The 22,240-nt window shown below is 41.7% G+C and overlaps 1 protein-coding gene across 1 annotated transcript in view; it reads right to left on the reverse strand.

Annotated features, from left to right (window-relative positions):
• Positions 1–568: 568 nt before the first annotated feature.
• Positions 569–22,240, reverse strand: part of LOC308676230 (glycogen [starch] synthase, muscle-like) — a 35,283-nt gene continuing 13,611 nt past the window's right edge. Inside the window, exons 5-17 of the mRNA XM_081342036.1 lie at positions 21,969–22,154; positions 20,429–20,573; positions 19,623–19,740; positions 16,968–17,088; positions 15,796–15,902; positions 14,239–14,298; positions 13,337–13,415; positions 13,109–13,222; positions 11,715–11,841; positions 8,866–8,961; positions 7,400–7,563; positions 3,829–3,909; positions 569–1,614 (exon numbers count right to left, since the gene is read on the reverse strand). Coding sequence (XP_081198162.1) covers positions 1,306–1,614; positions 3,829–3,909; positions 7,400–7,563; positions 8,866–8,961; positions 11,715–11,841; positions 13,109–13,222; positions 13,337–13,415; positions 14,239–14,298; positions 15,796–15,902; positions 16,968–17,088; positions 19,623–19,740; positions 20,429–20,573; positions 21,969–22,154 — 1,707 coding nt within the window. The 3' untranslated portion in view covers positions 569–1,305. The remainder of the gene's footprint in view (positions 1,615–3,828; positions 3,910–7,399; positions 7,564–8,865; positions 8,962–11,714; positions 11,842–13,108; positions 13,223–13,336; positions 13,416–14,238; positions 14,299–15,795; positions 15,903–16,967; positions 17,089–19,622; positions 19,741–20,428; positions 20,574–21,968; positions 22,155–22,240) is intronic.

Here is a 22,240-nt window from a genome sequence, read left to right on the forward strand (position 1 = left end):
CACCTTAGCATTTCATATAAGTGCACATTTTGATCCTTTGGGCACTTTACAACACCCATCCCTGGTCCCTGGCCACGTTGGCCAAGGATGATGAGAATTGAAGCCCAGCACATCTGGAGAACAACAGGCTGGAAAACATTGAGCAGGAAAGCTTTTCCTCAGTCAAATTCCATATCCTCTTCCATGGGCACTTTTTCAGCTCTTTTCTACAACGGCCCTTTACAGAAGACCTTCCATTCGTTCGAATCTTTGCTCTAAATGGCTTTGCAAATTCCTTTCCAGAAACAGACGCAGCTAACTGGCAAACGGTCCCAAAGTATTGAATTGAGATTGTCTGGATACATTACGGAACATCCTCTTTTCTTTTTTTCCCCCAAAAAGGCTGTGTCTAAAGAAGTGCAGAGTCATGGCTTTTAAAGGGAAGTTCCCAAACTCTGAGCACTGTCTTTCATAGTCCTCCAGATTACTCTGAAATCCTGTTGAGCATACATCCTCACCAGGCCTCCACGCCAGCCAACCGTCTAGGGCCGGGGTAGGCCACCTTGGCTCTTTTATGACTCGTGGACTTCAACTCCCAGAATTTCTGAGCCAGCCATTCTGAGGGGAAAGGGAGAGGTTTCCAAGCTGAGCCTTGCTGGCTCAGGAATTCTGGGAGTTGAAGTCCACGAGTCATAAAAGAGCCAAGGTTGCCTACCCTTGGTCTAGGGTTCCCCCAAAAGATAATAATATTAGACGCACTCGTTTTATGAGCAGCCTTTAAAAGGTCTGCTCTGTTTCTGGTTCAAGGAAACCTTTGTTGGTAGGGAAAGGGAGGCAACACGATACCTTTCCTGTGTCCTTCCTACGAAGGCCTATCCCTTTTCCCTTTTCTCCCATTAGTAGTAGTTCTTATTATTGTTTTTAAATGCAGCTAGGTTCTTAAGACCTGGAGAATGCCTTCCAAAACATCAGCAGCATATGGGAGGGTGTTTGGGAGGAGGAAACGCACGACCTTAACATTTTTGATCCTTGCTTGACACAAGGATGTTCTCTTTTGTGTTCTGCAAAAAGAGCCAACGGGTCACTTCCTGACACCTTCCGGAGGAAGAGGTCCTCCAGCCTTGGCCATTCTGTCATCCAGAGACTGCCTTACCGTTCTTTAACCGAACTACTGTCAAGTGTAAGCCCCCAACATTTCTGACTGGAACACCCTAGAACCTACACTCCAGGCTTCTTTCAGAATGCAGCGCTAGGTAACAAGCTGGCCTCTTGAGGATAGGGGGAGGCGTGGGAAAAAAGAGCAGGCAGGCGAGTCAGCCTGCCTACCTAATTCTTCTCTTCGATCAGAGAACTGGTGGGGCTGCTGAGGTCACTGGGACTACTGGGGAGGGTGGGGGTGCTAGCATTGGAGGAAGTGCTTGCCTCGCTAGACCCCTTCTTGGAGTGCTTTCGCCATTCAGGGACCGGACCCATCATGGCTGGGGGCTTGATGTTCTGCCTGTCCTTTTCGGCCTCTTCGTCCTCGTCGTACCGCTCATCGTCCTCTTCCGTCTCGCTGTGATGGGGGCTGGAGTGGCGGGAGATGGAAGGAGAGGGTGGGACCGAGGCTGGGCGCGGGTAGCGGAAACCCTGAGCCTGCAAAGTTGAGGACAGGGGAGCAGAGTGGATGGGAGAAAGAAAGAAGGGTGAAAAAAATCAATCAATGTTGCCCGGGGTCTCTTGTCCACCCCCTCCTGCTTTCCACCACTTCCTAGAAGCCCTGAACTCTCTTTTTGAAACCAGACTGCAAGACCAGCATCCCAGCTTCTATTCCAATTTTTCCAAGGTGAGAACACTACCTGCCCTTTGAGAACTGCATTCCAGACAACGGAGAGGAATGCAATCAATAAAGTAGCCTTCTCTTTCATTAGCCACTTGGATTTACTGTTTTCTCATTCTAGCAGTTTTACAACTCGGGAACCATTTTGGATGGAGGGTTACTGGGACCTGCATCATGGACTTTCAGCCTCAAGCTGTGCAATGGACATTTCATCCTGTAGAACAGTGGTGGGGAACCTATGGCACATGTGCCAGAGGCGGCACTCAGAGCCCTCTCTGTTGGCACGCGTGCCGCCACCACCACTAGCAGCAGGTCCATCAGGCCACCACCGCCACCCGGAGCAGGAGCCCTGCACAGCACAAAGGAGACGGAGTGGATGACTAGCAAGCTTGAGTAGAGGTGGTAGAGCAGAGATCACCAACCATTGTCAATTGGTGGACTGGAAGAAAAGGGAGGGGGAAGCATTTTACATGTGTGCATGCGCGCACGGGGCTGCAAATGGGGCGGGGCTAGTGCCTGCGTGATACTCACTAGCCCTGCCCCATTCTTGCGTGGTGCAGTGCCTTGTACCTGCACCCTGCAGGGTGTCGGTGGCCGTTTTTGTGTCTTGCAGCACGGTGGCCCATTTTTGCGTCCCAGTTTTTGCATGCCAGAGGCGGCACTCAGAGGTGTCTCCCTGCTCCCCCTGAGGGCACCACAACGCTGATGCGGCCCTGGCACTTTGCGATAAATAAGTGTGTTTTGGGTTGCGGTTTGGGCACTCGGTCTCTAAAAGTTTTGCCATCACTGCTGTAGAATCTACTTTTATTAGAACCTTCAAGTTCACCTACTGGAACTGGCTCAAATAAATGGACATACCCTACAAATTTGGCACATATGCCCAGTTGGGAGTTCGTGATCAACAGCAGAATCAAATCACATGCAAATCTTATCTCCTCAACCCTTTCAGGCTTTTTTAGCAAGGCAAAAAAATCTTTCTAGATACAGGTTGTTTTTAACTTACGACCACAATTGAGCCCACATTTATGTTGCTAAGGCAGTTGTTAAGTGAGTGTTGCCCCGTTTTACAACCTTTCTTGCCACAGTTGTTAAATGAATCACTGCAATTGTTAAGTTAGTAACATGGTGGTTAAGTGAATCTGGTTTCCCCATTGACTTTGCTTGTCGGAAGATCACAAAAGCTGATCACGTGACCCCAGGACACTGCAACCATAATGAATACATGCCAGTTGCTAAGCATATGAATTTTGATCACATGACCACAGGGATGCTGCAACTGACATGTGAAAAATGACCGTAAATCACTTTTCCCAGTGCTATTGTAACTTTGGTCACTAAATAAATGGTTTGTAAGTGGAGGATGACCTGTTTTGAGGTGATTAGAAAACCATGTCATTCTACTGTGCATCACCAAGCAGTATATTTAGATTTACTTTTTTGGCCTTCTTGCCTTTCATAAATTTGAGCTTGGTTATAATGGAACAACTGCATTATTTTTCGCTTTCATTCCTGCCTCTGTCTCTTCCCCATTCCTCTGATCTCCTAAGGCATGGGTGTCATTTGGGACTTTCCCAGCTGGCTTCCAAGCAAGCAAAGTCAACGGGGGAAGCCCAATTTGCTTAATAACCACAGGATTCACTTAACAACTGCCAGGTTTTTTTTGCTTAAAATCTGAGCAGAAAAAGGCTGTAAAATTTACTACGATTCACTTAACAAACACCTTGCTTAACAACAGAATCTCTGGTCTCAGTTGTGGTTGCAAGTCTTTAAAATCCAGTATCAGCTCAGACAATTGCCCACATGACCTTGGGATGCTGCAACTATTGTAAACACATGCCAGTTGCCAAGCACCCACATTTTGATCATGTGACTGTGGAGACTGCTGCATCTAAGGATCAGCCTTAAGTCTCTTGCTTTCAATGCCACTCTAACTTTGAATGGTCACTAAATGAACAGCTGTAAATCAAGTTGTAAGGGGACCCTATATTAGGCTTAGGTCTCTTTCGTTTCCCACAAGGGACCTTACTTACCGCAGTTGTTTCGTGTGGCTCATAGGTGAAGTTATCAGGGAAGGCCTTTGCAAGGGCCATATGCCGGGCATACATGTAATACTGCAAAGAAGAGTATGGTAAGAGAAAAGAGAAAATGAATGCTGGGATTCTGCCCCCATTGCTGATTTTCTTCCCATTCCCACTGCAAGCAATAGAATTTGTTATCAGTCAGGCAGTCAACACACATCTTGTGCTGCCACCACGTGGCTGTTTTGAAGTAATTACAATGTGGGCAGTCAGACCCTTCTACCCTATGATGTATTTCCTATTCCCTCCCCTTTCTGGGATGGACTTCCTCCTCCTTTGTCTCTGGAGAGAATCCCATCCTCCATTATTATTCAGCTAACATGTGACAACAGCAGATGTGCAGTCGCTGGGAATATTACCATTTTCTGACTATTCTGAATCCAAGCCATTGTGTATTAATTAATCTCTTGATAAGACCTCTATGGTCTAGATAAGCAGATTTCCTTAACATTAACAGCTCTCTTCAGATAGTTGAACTCGCGGAAAACACCTTTTATCATATAGAAATATCTTTATTGCATGTAGATTAAGATGATGTTTGTACAGCATTTCCAAGATATTTCCAAGGTATCTCCAAGGTCAGAAAATGGTAATATTCCCCGTGACTGCACATCTGCTGTTGTCACATGTTAGCTGAATAATAATGGAGGATGGGATTCTCTCCAGAGACAAAGGAGGAGGAAGTCCATCCCAGAAAGGGGAGGGAAGAGGAAATACATCATAGGGTAGGAGGGTCTGACTGCCCACATTGTAATTACTCCAAAACAGCCACGTGGTGGCAGCACACATCTGCTTTCCAAAACTCATTGAAAAGATTCCCCTTGGGCCCAGAACTGCAGAATCATCCACTTGGTTCTAAAACAATTGACTTCTGTCTTCAAGAGTTAAAACTCATTGAAAAGATTCCCCTTGGGCCCAGAACTGCAGAATCATCCACTTGGTTCTAAAACAATTGACTTCTGTCTTCAAGAGTTGATGGGATCAGGTTTCTCTACAGTCAGATTCTTTGATGGATGGAAGGAACGGGGCTGATGAGCATAAGCTGGGGAGCTTTCTCTGTATCTACACTTAAGCTGTGGCATGCTTTGCCCCGGGCAGCTCAATTTTTACGTTGCATTTGTGTCTGTGTAACTTTCTTGGAAACCCATGATTGCCATGAGTTGATTTGGCTCAAAACAAGGGCTGGGTGAGATCAAAACATGGTCTCCTGTCTTCCCCACACAGAGTTCTTCTCCCCACCACCCAACTGCCTTTTCTGTAGATGGAGAAACAGAGGCAACTTTGTCAGCCTACAAAAAGGGCATCCAGCAAATTGGCAAACGCCAGATCGCTTCCGGAATTGCAAGTTGATTGTGGAAAAGAGACAGGTGAGGGATAAGGGCAAGTGAAGCAGGTGGGAAGCACGGCAGTTCACCCTTGATTAAAAAGATAGGTATTTCCCACCACTGTTTTACTAGATCAGCCTTTGCCAAGATGGCCAAGTTGGCTAAGGGGAATTCTGGAAGCTGAAGATCACACATCTGGAGGATACCATAATTAGGAACCCATATCAATAGCTACATCTTTAATCCTATAATGTATTTATCCTATAATCTATTTTATCTCTCCAGTTTTACTTTATTACCAAATCTCAGCATATACTTAAATAGACCTAGAATTTTACAATATTTCCAACAGTTTGTTGATTTTTGACTTTAGGGATGAATGAACTTTGGGCCCCATAATGAAGGCTTCATAAACATCAAAACAATAAGATGTTGCACATTTCTGAATAAATGAAATTAATTCCTATTTGTAGCAACATCGCTTTGTATTGCAGCTTATGGAGTGGAATGCTTTCCTATACAAATATAACTTTCAAAATGAACATTTTGAAGAAATCTACAATACCTTTTTGCCTATAAGGAAAATGCGGGTGATCCTTGATTTGTGGCCACAACTGGAACCAGAATTAAGCTAAGCAAGCTGATGTTAAATGCACTGAGTCCAATTTTATGACCTTTTTTGTCATGGTCCTTCAGTGAATGACCACGTTTTTTAAAGTAAATCTTGTGATTGCTAAATAAGTCCGGTTTCCGCCTCAGTGGGGGAGGGGCAATCTTTGCTAATCAGAAGCCGGCTGGGAAGGTTGCAAATGGCCACCATATGACCCCAGGAGTCTGCAACCGACATAAAGACATACCAGTTGCCAAGTGCTCGACTTCTGATCATGTGACCCCAGGGATACTTGGATGGTCATAACTGTAAGAAGTTGTTGTTAAGTCACTTCTTTTCAGCACCATTATAATTTTGAACGGTTGCTAAATGAATGGTCATAAGTTTAGGACTATTTATATTATTGTATAAGATATCTTCCAGTTATTAAGCTCTCATTTAGGGGAGTACATGTGTGCGTGAATTGCAGTTGCCACAGGAATGCGCAATTTATCATTTGCTTTAAGGACTTCATTGATAAAGTTGAGTTGAACAAGAATTTTTCTCCCTCATTTGTAGTAGATTTTCTCTAAGTTAGGAACTTAGGACCTGTATATGAAATTCTGTACAGGCAATTTACTCTTTAGGTAAGAAAAGATTTAATAATGATCGTTTATGAAGTAGACATTTTTTCCTTCTCTATTTTTTTTCCTTTAAGAAAGGAAAATAATCCAATCACTTCAAATGCAGAGTTGCGTTCTGACATGAACCAGAATGTATTGGGAAGAAAACCTTTTCAGAGAGCTTTTATCATACCCAGCTTTTCAACAGTGAGTTAAGAATAATTTGACACTAGCCTTGTTATAGGTGGGTAAAAAATTCTTGGAGACCTTATACATTGTAAATAAATAATTATGCACATAATTGTTTGTAAAAAAGTAGTCGTTTCCGACTCTAGGGGCCGGTGCTCATCTCCGTTTCAAAGCCGAAGAGCCAGCACCTGTCCGAGGACGTCTCCATGGTCATGTGGCCGGCATGACTAGACGCCAGAGGCGCACGGAACGCTGTTACCTTCCCACCGTAGTGGTCCCTATTTTTCTACCTGCATTTTTACGTGCTTTCGAACTGCTAGGTTGGCAGAAGCTGGGACGAGTAACAGGCGCTCACTCTGCTATGCGGCACTCGGGATTCGACCCGCCAAACTGCCGACTTTCTGATCGACAAGCTCAGCGTCCTAACCCACTGAGCCACCGCGTCCCTTTGTATTGTTTGTACTACTCCCCATAATCTACTGACAGGTGCTTTTACTTAACCCTCCTACCCCCCCCCCAAAAGCTGGTAATATTCCTGATCTGTCCTCAAATTTATTTCTGCTTCCAGGAAATTGCACAGGGCAGAGAAGAGAAGTTATGATCATAATAAAGAACTGGTTGAACAGGAAAGGTCCTTCAGTGAAAAAAAACACAGATAAAGTAGTATTTGCACTATCCGCCCTCTAGAGGCAAACATGGGGATTACAACACAGGAAGGAAAGCAGGTGAGCTGCCATATAGAGTAGAGGAGGGGGAGGACTGCCACCATTGCATGTCACTGTGAAGAAAAAGCTCACCCTTCCTAGATATTTCCAATCCAAGAGGTCGGAAAGCCTCTCTGTGCGGTTGCGCTGGATAATGCGCTGCCGCCGTGACTGCTGGCAGAAGCTGTAGAGGAAAGAGGTCAACTGCGTGCACGACTCATCCAAGCCTCGGAAACGCCTGTCTAAGATGTAGATCCCTGGTGGGAACCAAAAAGATATCAAAAGCACGTCATCACCTTGGATTCAATACAGAGAGCTGACAACTGACCAAAGGAAGACAAGGCTGACTCTCTTATGCCTAACTGAATGGCTGTTGCCTGAGATGCTAGAGAGTAATATACAGACGGTCCTCGACTTATGACCACAATTAGGACAGGAACTTCTATTGGTAAGTTAGGGGACTGTTGTGGCTGCTCCCAATTTCGTGACCTATTTTGCTATGGCTCTTAAGTGAATCACCATGCTCGTTAATTGAATCACATGTTTTTAAAGTGAATCTGGCTTTCCCCATTGACTTTGCTTGTCGGAAACCAGCTGGGAAAGTTGCAAATGGTGATCGTGTGACCCTGGGACACTACAACTGTCATAAAGCCATGTCAGTTGCCAAGTATCCAAATTCTGATCATGTGACTGTGGGAACACTCCGAAGGTTGTAAGTGTAAGAAGGACTGCTGGTAAATCACGTTTCTCGGTGCTGTTGTAGCTTTGAAAAGTCACTGAATGAACGGTCACAAGTCAAGGATTGCCTGTAATGAAAAATGTTTTATCCAGTACACGCCTGCCTTTATGATGCTCTACTGTCCGGGAATTGTGCAGCTGGTATCCAAATGGAATCACAGATGCTGGCTCGTACTTGTAGTTTTTATATAAATAAATAAATTTTACATATATTTTACACATGGAAGAAAAAGATGGGGGGAAAAGGGAAACTCCCCTTCCAGACCCATAGCAACCAATCACAGCGTAGCAACCAATCAGCTATAACTGTGTGTTCTGGCTCACTACACAATCCCACTGCTCCAGCTACTAAATTTAAATATCTTAACATCTATCATATACAGTAGATTGAAATGGCTCAACCTTCTCCAAGTGGAATACCACTGATCTTTGAATTTTTGCTCCCTTATGCCCCAGAAATCTTGCTTTAATCAGCTAAGACTGGGCTAGAACAAGCAGAATGGAATCACCCTAGGTCAGGGGTAGGTAACCTTGGCTCTATTATGACTCATGGACTTCAACTCCCAGAATTCCTGAGCCAGCTGGCTCAGGAATTCTGGGAGTTGAAGTCCATGAGTCATAATAGAGCCAAGGTTGCCTACCCCTGCCCTAGGTCATTTCTCCCAATATTTTTTCCCCCTCCAGAAATATATAGATTGATCTACCCACCCAAATTATTCTCCCCAGATCCACCTGAAGGAATTATGCTGTGGTTGAGCAAAGGTTGCATTTGTTCCCACTGTGCCAATCCCTGTTTCCAGAGGTCCCGATGTGATACCAACCGTAGGCAGATGGATCTGCTATGTGTTCTTCCATGAAGCAGCCAAAGCCAGAGAGATTGGTAGAAATGCTGGGGATCCCCATCACGGTGCATTCAGCTGGAGGATAAGAGAGGTCACTGGAGGACACGGAGGGATTAAATGCTGGGGATATGCACTACCTCAAGAATTTACCTTGGAGCCTGTTCAGTTTTGGTCACTTGAGTTGACTAAGCTTTCCACTCCCTACAGATTTTATGTACATGTTTATTTATTTATTTATTATATTTTTATACCGCCCTTCTCCTGAAGGACTCAGGGCGGTATACAGGGCAATAAATATAAAAACAGAATACAAAAGTTAAAAAACGATTAAATGTAATGCCCAAGTTTAAAACAGTAATTAAAAACATATTAAAACCCCAACCCTAACCCATCAAATGTTAAAAATAGTAAACAGCTATTTTATCACCACCAGAACTTTGTTGTAGGCATTACAGGAGGCTGTGCTTTCCTCAAATTTACATTTACGTATCTGCCCCTCTTTTCATTTCAGCCATGATTCATAATATAATTTTGTTTTTATATCTGTTCCCTTAATAAGGTTCAGAAATGAGTTTTCATCCTTTTCTAGCCAAACCAGAATTACTCACATAATTTATTTATTTTTTTAATCAATAGATGATTTACATGATGTGATATAATCATAACATTAGTTACATGGAAAGCTGATTGACTACTGGAGGAGAAGGAAAGTTAATAGGCCTCAAGAGTAACAAGATGCATGCAGAATTATGTGCAAAACATACCTGCTGCAATTTTGTGACACTGTGGTATCCACTGACAACCTGTGCCTATTTGGTTGTCCTTTCAGACATATTCCCTTCCTCAATATCTTCCAACAGTGAAAGTGTTTCTAAGGCATTGCCTTCACTGGAAAAGTTGGCATATATTCACAGAGGTATCCCTCTTGAAAATAGCCCCATGTTGAACTGTGTAGCACAGTCAAACAGTATGGGAAATGTTGCAAGGCATTTTGTATTATGTCATAAACTGTTTTATGATAATTTTTGTCATAATAATAATAACAATAATAATAATTTTATTTATATACCGCCCTTCTCCCGAAGGACTCAGGGCGGTGAACAGGGCAAGCATAAAAAAATACAGAGTTACAAAAGTTAAAAAAGGATTAAATATATGCCCACTAAAAACAGTAAATACAAATATTAAAATAACAATAAAAAAACCCCACCCATCCCCCATCAGGCCAGGCCGGCTTGTTCAAATAAGAATGTCTTTAGATCGCGACGGAAGGAGCGAAGATCGGGCGCCATCCGGAGCTCAACCGGCAACCGATTCCATAGCTCCGGGGCGCCCACAGAGAAGGATCTCCCCCTGGGGGCCACCAATCGACATTCTCTGATCGGTGGCGCCCCGAGGAGGCCCTCTCTGTGGGAACGCACAGGGCGAAGGGAAGTTGATGCCGGCAGCAGGTGTTCCCTAAGGTACTCCGGACCCATGCCATGTAGGGCCTTAAACACCATTACCAGAACCTTGAATCTCACCCGGAAGACAACTGGCAACCAATGCAGCTCACGGAGCAGAGTATCGGGAAACTCCCAACACAACTCTCGCGGCTGCATTCTGTACCAGTTGGAGCCTCCGGGTGGTCCTCAAGGGCAGCCCCATGTAGAGAGCGTTGCAGTAGTCTAGACGAGAGGTCACGAGCGCGTGAGTGACCGTGCATAAGTCATCCCGGCCTAGATAGGGCTGCAACTGGCGCACCAGGCGAACCTGGGCGAAGGCCCCCCTAGTCACAGCCGCTATGTGGTCTTCCAAAGTGAGCCGTGAATCTAGGAGGACTCCCAAGTTGCGAACCCTATCTATTTTATAAAACATTTTATAAAATTTGCTCATTCCGAACCCCTACCTTGGTTCAAAAATGTTGCCCCCAAATAAAATGCACTATTTTACCCAGTGCACAATTACAGGAACAAGCACTTTAGTAGTAGGTAGATAATTTTTTTTGGCCTGTTTATAAACAGAAACTGAACAAACTGAAGTACAGCCAAAATATTTACGTATTTGCTTTATTCCAAAGATAATATAGTTTGGGAGACTGCCTGGAAATTTCAGTTTCGCCGTTAAAAAAAACAACAACAGGTGACAAAATGTAATTTTGTCCTTTTCTCTAAATACTTTCCTAGTTATTCTCATTTCCAACTGCTCTTTCAATTTTTCATATTTCTTGTTTTCCGGCAGTTAAAACTGATCATTATAATACACCACTTAATTATGCAAAAAATAAATTCCTATATTCGTATGCAGATAGGCCTTGACTACATTTTGACCCACATATGAGCCCAGACTTTCTGTTGCTGAGCAAGGCAGTTGTTAACTGAGTTGAATCTCATTTTATGACCTTTTTTGAAACATTGTTAAAAATGAATCACTGCAGTTGTTAAGTGAATCTGGTGTCTATTGACTTTGCTTATTGGAAGGCAGTTGCAGAGGTTACAAATGGGGATCGCAGGATCCCAGGAAAGTGCAACAGTCATAAACACACGGCAGTTGGCAAGCACTTGAATTCTGATCACGTGACCATGGGGATATTGCCACAGTCATAAGTGTGAAAATAATTATGTCACTTTTTTCGATGCTGTTGTAATTTTGAACATCTGTAGATGTCTTCAAAGTGAGCACAACTAAGTAATCTATTGAGTACAACTGTGTAATCTATTTCATTCTGTGTTTCTGATGACAGAAATACTAGGGTTTATTTTCAGTACCCAAGTACATTGGAATGGGGTGTGTGTGTGCATGCGCATGTTGAGTCAATACCCACAAGCCTGCCCTTACAACCCACCTACCTGGTGTGTAGCCCCATGGTTCATAATAGGAAGGAAACACTCCCAAATGGCAGCCTCTAACAAATTCTTCATAGTCAACAGGAAGCAACGGACTAGTGGAAGACAGAAATTCTGGATGGAAGATGACCTAGAGAGAAGAAAAGAAAAAAGAGGAAGAGATTGTATTTATTTGTTTATATACTATCAAACTCAAGAACCAACCTCTAGTGATTTAATATAATGCAATACAGATAGTCTTTGACTTACAACAGTTCTGTTTAGTGACTGTTCAAAGTTACAACTGCACTGAAAAAAGTGACATGACTATTTTTCACACAACCACCAAAGCATCCCCATGGTCACATGATCAAAATTCAGATGCTGGGCAACCGATTCATATTTATGACAGCTGTGCACTGTCCCTGGGTCATGTGATCAACTCTTTGTGACTTCTGACAATCAAAGTCAGTGGGGAATCCAGATTTTACTTAACACCCGTGTTTCCAACTTAACTGCAGTGATTCACTTAACAACTGCGGTAAGAAAGGCTGTAAAATGGGGCAAAACTCCACTGTCTTGCTTAGCAACAGAAGTGGTAGTCTCAATTGTGACCGTAATGAATAATTATGAATGATTATAAAAAGCCATAAAACACAACGGTGATCTAGTGAGGATACATTTGGAAACACATCACTTCTGTTCTTGTAGGCACAGCCACCCTTAAAATTCTACATTGCATTTCATCCATGTGTATCTTTATGTATGTGCATATAGCTGATTCAGGTTTAGGCTGCTAGTATTCAATTCATGTGTTTGTAAGGGATTATGATAATACAGGATCCTTTAAAAAAATAATATATTCCATGGAAATAAGCAGTTAAAAAAGCAAACGAAAAGTACAAAGATTCTGATAAACAGATAACTAGGAATAAAGCCAAAAGATGAAAAGAAAAAATAATATGACAACTACTGTATAAAACATTGTAAAATACGGCCATATACCAATTACAATAAAACATTTAAAATACATTGGACATATATCTAAATTGCATCCACTAAAAATTCTTATTATTATTCACATCAACTATAGGCACCAAGACTAAAAAAAAGAGCCTGAGTTCAAAAAATCTCAGCAGAGGAAATTCAAAATAGACTGCAAACCACCATTCTTTCCTTCAATCATTATGGCTTATCATTATTACCGTAAGATTTCCAAGAATAAATAAAAGGTCGACAGGACAATTAAAAGACAAAAATGACCAGATAAAATCAGTCATTAAATATTATAATTTCCAGCATCATCTTAAAAATGCTGGAAGTTATAATATTTTAAAATGCTTTTAAAAATACTGTACTGCAAATATCTCCCCCAAATATCTCCCCTCACCTGGCATGGACAGGCACCTGTTACTCACCTTGACACGGTCGGCACTGCTATTGAAGAGACCGATGCGCCTGATGGTGTTAAGAATTGGGTCGGTAGAATCATCCAGCATGTTGTGAGTACAGATTGGGGGGAAAGAATGGCGCTGATTGAAGAGGGGAAAAAAAAATCCAGACAGATGTTAACAGCTCAGATTTAAAATCTTAAGTCTAGAAGGGAAGCAAAGGCTGTAATTCACACATTAAACTCAGGCCCATACCTGAGTGGCAAAGATGGCTCTCTTCATCATTGTGAAATCTTCTTTGTCCAACATTTTGTTTATGTCAGGAAGGTTCCCCCTGAAATGGAAAAGCAGGCAATGAATAATGTGGAAATTAATAATATTTACTGTACTCTGGGTCTAATAGAAAAAGACCTGGGGGGAAAAATGGAACTCTTGATTTTATATATGGTGACGGCAGCAAGACTGCTCTACACCCAAAAATGGAAGGATTTTTCGATCCCCACCATGGACGGATGGCTACAAAAGCTGATGGAATGAGCCGAGATGGCTAAATTAACTGTTTTGATTTTAAAAAAAAAGAATATAAGTACTTTTGTTTCTACTTGGAAACCGCTTCTGGACATTGTGCTTGAGGTAGAAAAAAAAATGATACTATGATTTTGGGTTTTACTGATTAGATTGATTTGTTGATATAGAAATGGCTAGTTCATACTACTATAGAAATGTAAAAAGTTGAGATTCCATGTTAATGCCTTATCCTACTGCCACAGAGGGAGTTGGAAGTCAACGCCTTTTTTTTTCTTTTCCCCCTTTTCCACACTTCTCTTTCCCCCCCCCCCTCCCCTACCATTGTTCCTTACTATTTGTTTTTGTGTTTTCGTATTTTATGTTGTAAGTGAATAAAAATCTTTTTTTTTTAAAAAAAAATATTTTTTCAGTACTGCTTATCACTTGGATGCACATTCTAGTTTTTATATCGGAACCAGGATTTCTGAAATAGGCTTCTATCAAATTAATACTTCTCAGAAGAGACAAGGCAAAGAGAAGGAGAAGGTCTCTTAAGTTCCCATTCTCTGTAGCCATGGCAACCCAGTAGTCCATTCTCCGTTGCTCAGCACTTTATCATATTTCTTCTTGCCTTCTCCTAGGAGACTTACACGAGGAGGGATTCGTACAGTTTTTTGCCAAACTTCTCCTTCACTGCATTAGCTGTATCCCTAGAATTTAAAAAAGGGAAAAAGGGGGGTGGGAAACAGGAGGGGGGGAGGAAGAAATTATGATTTGTGACAGGACCTAGGATTCCTTGAATGCTTCTGAATCAAGGATTAAGAAAAAATGGCTTCCAGTGGCTGTGGGATTTTCTTCCCAGAGAGAGTTACGTTAGATCCAACAGACTTGAGAAAAGAGGAAGTCTGTCTCAATATCGGTATTTCTTCTCTGTTCTGAGGCTTCAGAGTAGATTGGACTATTCTCATAGACTGAAGGCCAAACTGGATGAGAAGTATGGGAATCTTTCCATTACTACCTATGTGGTGCATTTTTATCCGGCCTTTTTTGAAAAATCTCACAGCAATTTACTGGGAAGGGTCTCGTCCACTAGCTTTATCCCCATAACATTTTCGCTTTGAGGTAGGTTGGACTGAGTACAGGTAGTTGTCGACTTAAAAAATTCATTTAGTGGCTGTTGGAAGTTACAACGGCACTGAAAAAAGGGACTCAAGACCGTATTTCACACTTACAACTGTTGTGGCATGCCCAAGGTCACATGATCAATATTCAGATGCTTTGCAACTGACTCATATTTATGACAGCTGCAGTGTCCTGGAGTTATGTGATCACCTTTTGTGACCTTCTGACAAGCGAAGTCAACGGGAAAGCCGGATTCACTTAACAGCCATGCTATCAACAACTGAAGTGATTCACTTAACAACTGTGGCAAGAAAAGTCGTAAAATGGAGCAAAACTCACTTAAGAAATATTTCAGTGAGCAACATAGATTTTGGGCTCAATTGCGGTTGTACGTCAAAGACTACCTGTAGTAGCCATTGGGCTAAAAGCTTACGATTTATGTTAAATAAAGCCTAAGAACAATTCTATTCTCCCCCATTTTACTTTGGCAGTCCTCTAATTTGTATACAAGCAGTCCTTGATTTATGACCACAATTGGGATCAGAATTTCCACAGCTGAGCAAGGTGGCATTGAATTGTGACCAATTTAGGACCATTTTTGCAATGGTTATTAATGGTTATTAAGTGAATAGCAGTAGTCGTTAAGTAAATCATGCAATCGTTAAGTGAATTCGGCTTCCCCTATTGACTAGGAAGGTGGTAAATGGCCATCACGTGAGCCCAGGATGCCGCAACCACTGTAAATATGTGCCAGGTGCCTAAATTCTGTTCACGTGTTTGTGGGGAATGCTGTGATGGTTGCAAGTGCAAGGACCGGTTGTAACTTGCATTTTTCTGTGCCATTGTAACTTTGCACGCTCACTAAATGAATGTTATATCTGGTTAGAGAACAAACTAAGACATTTGAATGATTTCCCTTATATCAGCACATCCTTTCCAAATGTACTTTGAACTTGTATGGGCAAGTTGGTTTTCCTGATCAGGAAGGTTGGTGTAATGTATTTTTATTTCATTCACTACAAAGCCTGATGTTTAAGGAAGCCTGTTACAAGGATAGATTTATGAGATTTATGACACAAACTTACCAGAGCTGTTTGCGGACAGCTTGGCCTTTTAGTGTCTCCACGTTGAAATTATTTGTCCTAGCTGGCATGATAAAAAATGCTACTACTGTAATCTGGCTTCCATTCACCTATAGAGGGAGAAGCCACAAAAACCAGGTATGAAAGATCACTACAGTACTTTTAAGTACGGTCAAAATTGCTCCCAGAAGCAGTGGATAAGCTGACCCATGTTAAGAGTTTAATTAAATGAATTCATAGTTTGTTTTTAGACTTCATCTCCCCCCACCCCTTCTAATATGTGGCTGGTTCCTCACGAGTCATTTGCATTAGTCTTACAGCATGAGGACTCCTGAGGTGCTTATTAAAAAGCAGAAACTCACACGTTCCAGGCAGATAAGTGAACAATGGCCTAGAAATCTGACTATGCTTGGCAAGGATGAGGAAAACTGGATGAAGAGATGGATAAATCAGGAATGTTCCTGGGATGTTCTTGTAGGAGCTACATGGATCTCCAAGAATCATGAAACTATCATATAATCCCAGGAAAGGATTCGTGACAGTAAGGCTGGTGTGAACATCTACATGTAATATGGATCTGAAATGCAATACGTTCTCTCTTCCCTTCTATTTTCCTTAGGACCGGGTTGAAGAGAGATTAGGTGGAGATGATGGCCAGATTGGGGGTCATCTATTTAAGTATCTTTTCATGGCGTATTCTTGGGATACGGTTCAATTACCACTCCTGCCAGCTTAAAATAGTTCCAATATATTCTTCCTGCTTTTGTCCAAATGTATCCCGTGTAGTCATTCTACCCATTGTCTTTCCTCTCTACAACAATGTAAGTGTGAAGAGAAATCCAAAATCAATCTCCAGATTCCTTGGGCTACAGCTCCTTAACTTGAGACACATGGTGGTTCCGTTGCTGTAGCCCATGGGTCTCCAACCCCCAGTCCGTGTACCAGCAGCAGGCCACCGCATGCCAAGAAACCAGGCCGCACAAACAAGCAAAGCTCCATCCATGGGATGCAGGCTCTGGTCCGTGGAAAAACCTCTCTCCACGTAACCGGCATCTGGTGCTCAAAACGTTGGGGGCCACTGCTGTGGACCGTACCCTCTCAACACAGCCACATCTAATTGCCTGCCCAACATCTCTCACATCTCGTTCCATTACAGCCCCCATTTTACTAATCACCCTCAGCAGGTAGTTGAGCCTGGCTAGGGCTTCCAAGAAAACGTCAGCTCCTTTGTTGGAGTATTCGTAGCGTCCAGCGATGAAGAAGAAAATAGTTTTGTCAAGATTGAAGTCCAGGTGCCTAGGAAAATAACACGAGGTGATGGTGAACATGACTCTAAGTCCAAGCTTGAAAAACCAGAAATCCTATATAATTTAAAAGCCAAGACAAGTAAATTGGCTAAATAAATAAAAAGATGCACTAATAGATTAGAAATATCAATGGTGCTTATATCAACAACCACAACATTGCAAAAATAGTTGAGGGAATCTATGTGGGGAGTGGGGCGGGGGGTGGAATATCATCCAACTCAATATGAAGAAGCAAGTTCAACAGAAATTATTTTTATGCCCTAGAGAGAAGAAATCAAAATATGTGTGGTGTAGTATTTAAGTGAAAGAATGAAATCTGCACTTTCCAAATCTGTATAAACCAGAATACAATCATCCTTCAGTGTTTATACTTTTCTGGTAATATCACACACTCTTCCCAATAAACTGCTGGGAAAAGCTTTTTTTATGGATGGGATCAATGTGCATACTTAAATAGTTGTGAGTCTTCCCTAGCAACATGCAGCAAAATGTTTTAAAATGAAGTGTGTGTGTGTTTAGGTGTGTGTGTGTGTGTGTGTGTGTGTGTGTGTGTATTTAAAATAGCTCAAACACATATGCAGAATGTACAGCTGGCAGAAATCCTTTTTTAAAAAAAATCTTAATAGTTCCCTGGATTCCAGTCACAATGGTATTATTTATTAAGCAAAGTATGAATGCAAAGTGGAAAAACAAAACAAAAAAGAGATAGAGCTCCACGTGTAGGAGTTTTTCAGTGCAATAAAAAGAGAAAGGAGAGTGGACGAGAAAATAAGAAGCAAGAACAGGAAAAATGTCAGAGCTGTGACGGATGAGGGAAACCAAATAGAAGCATATACAGGTAGTCCTCGGCTTACAACAGCTCGTTCAGTGACAGTTCAAAATTACAATGGCACTGAATAGTGACTTATGACCATTTTTAAAAGTGACTCATCTGTTGCAGAATCCCCGTGATCACGTCATCAAAATTCGGGCACTTGGCAATTGGTTCACATTTATGACGGTTGCAGAGTCCCAGTGTCACCTTTTGCGACCTTCTGGCAAGCAAAGTCAATGGGGAAGCCAGATTCACTTAACCACCGGGTTACTAACTTAACAACTGCAGCGATTCACTTAACAGATGTGGCAAGAAAAGTTGTAAAATGGGGCAAACCTCACTTAGCAACTGTCTCACTTAGAATTGTGGTCATAAATCGAGGACTACCAATATTTCTAGTCTGATTTTCATTAATGTACAGATGCCTGTAACCCTGAATAAGAAAGCAGTAGTTCTTCTTTTAGTTATTTATAAACCTATTCTTTATGAATAAGAAATGATTTTTCTCTCATATGAGTGTTCAGGAAATTTTTTCTATACCTCATTCTTTGATTTTGCTAGCCTTGAGCAAAACAAACTGCTCATTTTCCCTACTCGTCTTTGAAAGTTATTAACATTATTTATGGTCTATTATTTCATGAATTTATATCCTGCCTTTCCTGTGAGAGCTCTCATCCCTCATCCAATTTTCCCTTTTTCTATGCTGTCAAAGTGGCATCTCTTGCTCTCCATACAGAAAGGAAACTTATTTCACCTAAAAAGTGGAGACCAAAACTTGAGTCACTTTCAGGTGCGAAGAATCAGGACCACGTGTTAAATTCCAGTTAAAATTTATTGCTCAAGCCTATATACAGGAATCTAGTCAACTAACAGTCAGTACTAAATTGGCACTAGGTAAGAGTCAACAGAATTCAAGGGGGGCTGGACGTGAATCATTTGTGGCAACATAATGACTCCAAACGAATTCCTCTCTTGACCCCACCCCCAGTCTCTGCCTCTTCCTTCTACAGTCCCATGCATTCTTTTAAAAGGAAGAACACTAAGCCTTCACTTTACACTTGAAGGTGTGTTATGGCAACAACCTACGGCAACACCTGCGGCCGGCGTCAACTTCCCTCCGTCCAGTGCGCTCCCACAGAGAGGGCCTCCTCAGGGTGCCTCCGATCAGAGAATGTCGACTGGTGGCCCCCAGGGGGAGGGCCTTCTCTGTGGGCGCGCCAGACCTGTGGAACCGCTTGCCGGTTGAGCTCCGGACGGCCCCCGACCTTCGCTCCTTCCGGCGCGATCTAAAAACTTATTTATTTGAGCAATCTGACCTGGTTTGATGGGTTAGGGTTGGGGTTTTAATATGTTTTTAATTACTGTTTTAAACTTGGGCATATTTAATCGTTTTTTAACTTTTGTATTCCGTTTTTGTATTTATTGCCCTGTACACCGCCCCGAGTCCTTCGGGAGAAGGGCGGTATAAAAATATAATAAATAATAATAATAATAATAATAATAATAATAATAATAATAATAATAATAATAATAATAATAATAAAACAAGATTGTGGAAGATGAATGGAGCACAAGTAGTCATTTGTTTTTAATTCATGAATATTTACATTACTTGTCACTACTAGCTTCAGTTTGTTCCCTAGAAACTCAGCTTCTTAGGGCAAGCTGTTATAATTGATATGATACTAGTGAAGCTAATGATAACTCACCCATAAAAATGGCCTCGGACAAATTCCTGGATACGAGCTTTGCTCTGGGCATGGAGATTTTGGAATTCATGCATAGCAGAGAACTTCTTGACATTCAAACCATTGGGAGTCACAATATCTGGATATGAAATGCATATGGAGATGGGTTTTGTAAAAAGTGGGGTTTCTCAATTTACTCAAGCTGCAATGATATATGTGTGAGTCACAGCAGGTGTTTTCCCAAATGTATTCAGCTTCCTCAGACATCCTTGAAAATATAATTGATGAATGCATTTGAGAGCAACTGATTCAACGTATAGGAATGGATGGGGTAAAACAGACCCCAAGGAGAAGGAAGGGGAGTGGCCTTGTGACATCACAAGGAGCCAGCCAATCGGAACTACTAGTCTTAGCTGCAAATAAGAATAGAAATTCTCCTCCTCCTACATCCCTTTCTTTATTCTGAAAAAAGATAAGCAGGCTGGTCCTTAAAAAATAATCAAAAATTCACAGTACATATTAAGAGTAAAAAATATTTTTAAGAATTTTTAAAATGAATTGTAAAATGGTTATTTTATATCAGGAATTCTTTCTACCTAAGAAAGAGATTAAACATCAAGCTTCAATGTACAATTTATACCAACAGTCTAATTAGTATTGTTTAAAGACTAGAAAATTTCATTACAAACTACAAGACCTGAGATTCTGCATTCTGTGCAAAGCAACCGATTTCCTTGTAATATTATTCTGTACATAAATCAAAGAAAGCTTAAACTGGATAGGATCTTGTCACACAGAACAATCGTTTAGCTTTTAAGGCAACTCACCAGGTTTCCGTTTTAACAGATGTTCAGCTTCTACTGCTGTGATTTGAGAAACGGTGGTAAAAACGTGTGTGCAGTGGACAGCAGCTCTCTCCATACAGTAACGATGGTAAATTTGCCGGTCTCCAGCTTCTTTATCCACGTTAAACTGGGGGCAAGACAAAGTATATTAAACATCCTGAAACGCACAGAATTGCATGGAGTAAAAAAGCAGGAAAGAATACAGGTAGTCCTCGACTTATGACCACAATTGAGCCCAACATTTCTGTTGTTAAGTGAGACAATTGTTAAGTGAGTTTTGTCCCATTTTACAACAGTTACTGCCACAGCTGTTTAGTGAATTGCTGCAGTTGATAGGTTTGTAACCTGGTTGTGAAGTGACTCTGGCTTCCCCACTGACTTTGCTTGTCGGAAAGTTGCAAAAGCAGATTGTGTGATCCTGGGACACTGCAGCTGTCATAAATGTGAACCAGTTGCCCAGCATCTGTATTTTGATCACATAATCACCATGGGGATGCTGCAGTGATTGTTCAAGTGTGGAAAATGGTCATAAGTCCCTTTTTTTTCAGTGACACTGTAACTTTGAACGGTCACTAAACGAGCTGTTTTAAGTCAAGGGCTACCTGTAGTATCTTGAAGGTTGAACAAAGGGGAATGCAATTCAATAATCTAATTTTCAAGATTCTAAGAATGTACTAATTCTACAATTTTTCTTTGTGAAATTCTTCTGTAATCCTCTTACGAGTGCTAACATGGTTTCCTAGACTGAGAGTTAGAAAAACTGAGGATAGCTTTTTTTTTGTTTTCTCTTATTAATCCAGTTCCAACTACAGACAGCCCTCGACTTATGACCATAATTGAGCCCAAACTTTCTGTTGTTAAGTGAGACATTTGCCCCATTTTACAACCTTTCTTGCCTCAGTTGTTAAAGTGATTCACCGCAGTTGATAAGTCAGTAACACGGTTCTTAAGTGAATGTGGCTTCTCCATTGACTTTGCTTGTCAGAAGGTCACAAGGGGTGATCACACGACCCAGGGATACTGCAACGGTCATAAGTATGAACCAGTTGCCAAGCATCTGAATTTTGATCACATAATCATAGAGATGCCGCAAAGGTCATAACTGTGAAAAAGGTCATAGTATGGTTATCCATACTAGGTAACGTTATCAGTGCTACAGGAAGTTTGGTTTGCACAAGTGACTTGGTGGGAGTGGTCGGTGGTTCCTTGATTAGGCTGTTGTTTACTATTTGATTGTTTGTCTGAGTTGGTAGTTTCTTGAGCAGAGTATTGCTTACTGCTTGATGGTTGATCTAGTATTAATCTTGATGTTAATTTCTGCTTATCTGAGTATTGATGGCAGGCAAAGAAGTGCTTGGGTCATTTTGTTTCCTTTTTAGCTTTTTGACTGTCTTTTTTTGAATGGCATGTAGATGTTGTCCATGTCTCTGTGCCTGCTGATGGCTGATTTGTCTGAGGGCCACACTTCCAGGAATTCTCCACCCACCAATTGATTTTCAATCCTAATGGTTAAAAGACTCACATCCTGCAGATTGTTGTAGAAGTCCACACTTCCTGCGCACAGGTAGCGGCCAAGCAGGGTAGCATGGGTGGTGAAGATGGTAGCTATTGGAAGTTTCCGGATCCGACAGAGGAAGAGGCCAACACCAGACAGCCACTCATGGAAATGACCAATGATGAATGGCTTTTCTTCACATTGTGCAGCAAACTGTACAAAAAAAAAACAGAAGAAGAGAGTGAAGAGAAAGATGTTGGGAGAGACGAAAGGAAGAAAGTTTTCTGATAGAAACATGT

This window comes from Vipera berus (genome assembly GCF_964194415.1).
Source record: "Vipera berus genome assembly, chromosome: W".
In the NCBI taxonomy this organism is placed as follows: Eukaryota; Metazoa; Chordata; class Lepidosauria; order Squamata; family Viperidae; genus Vipera; species Vipera berus.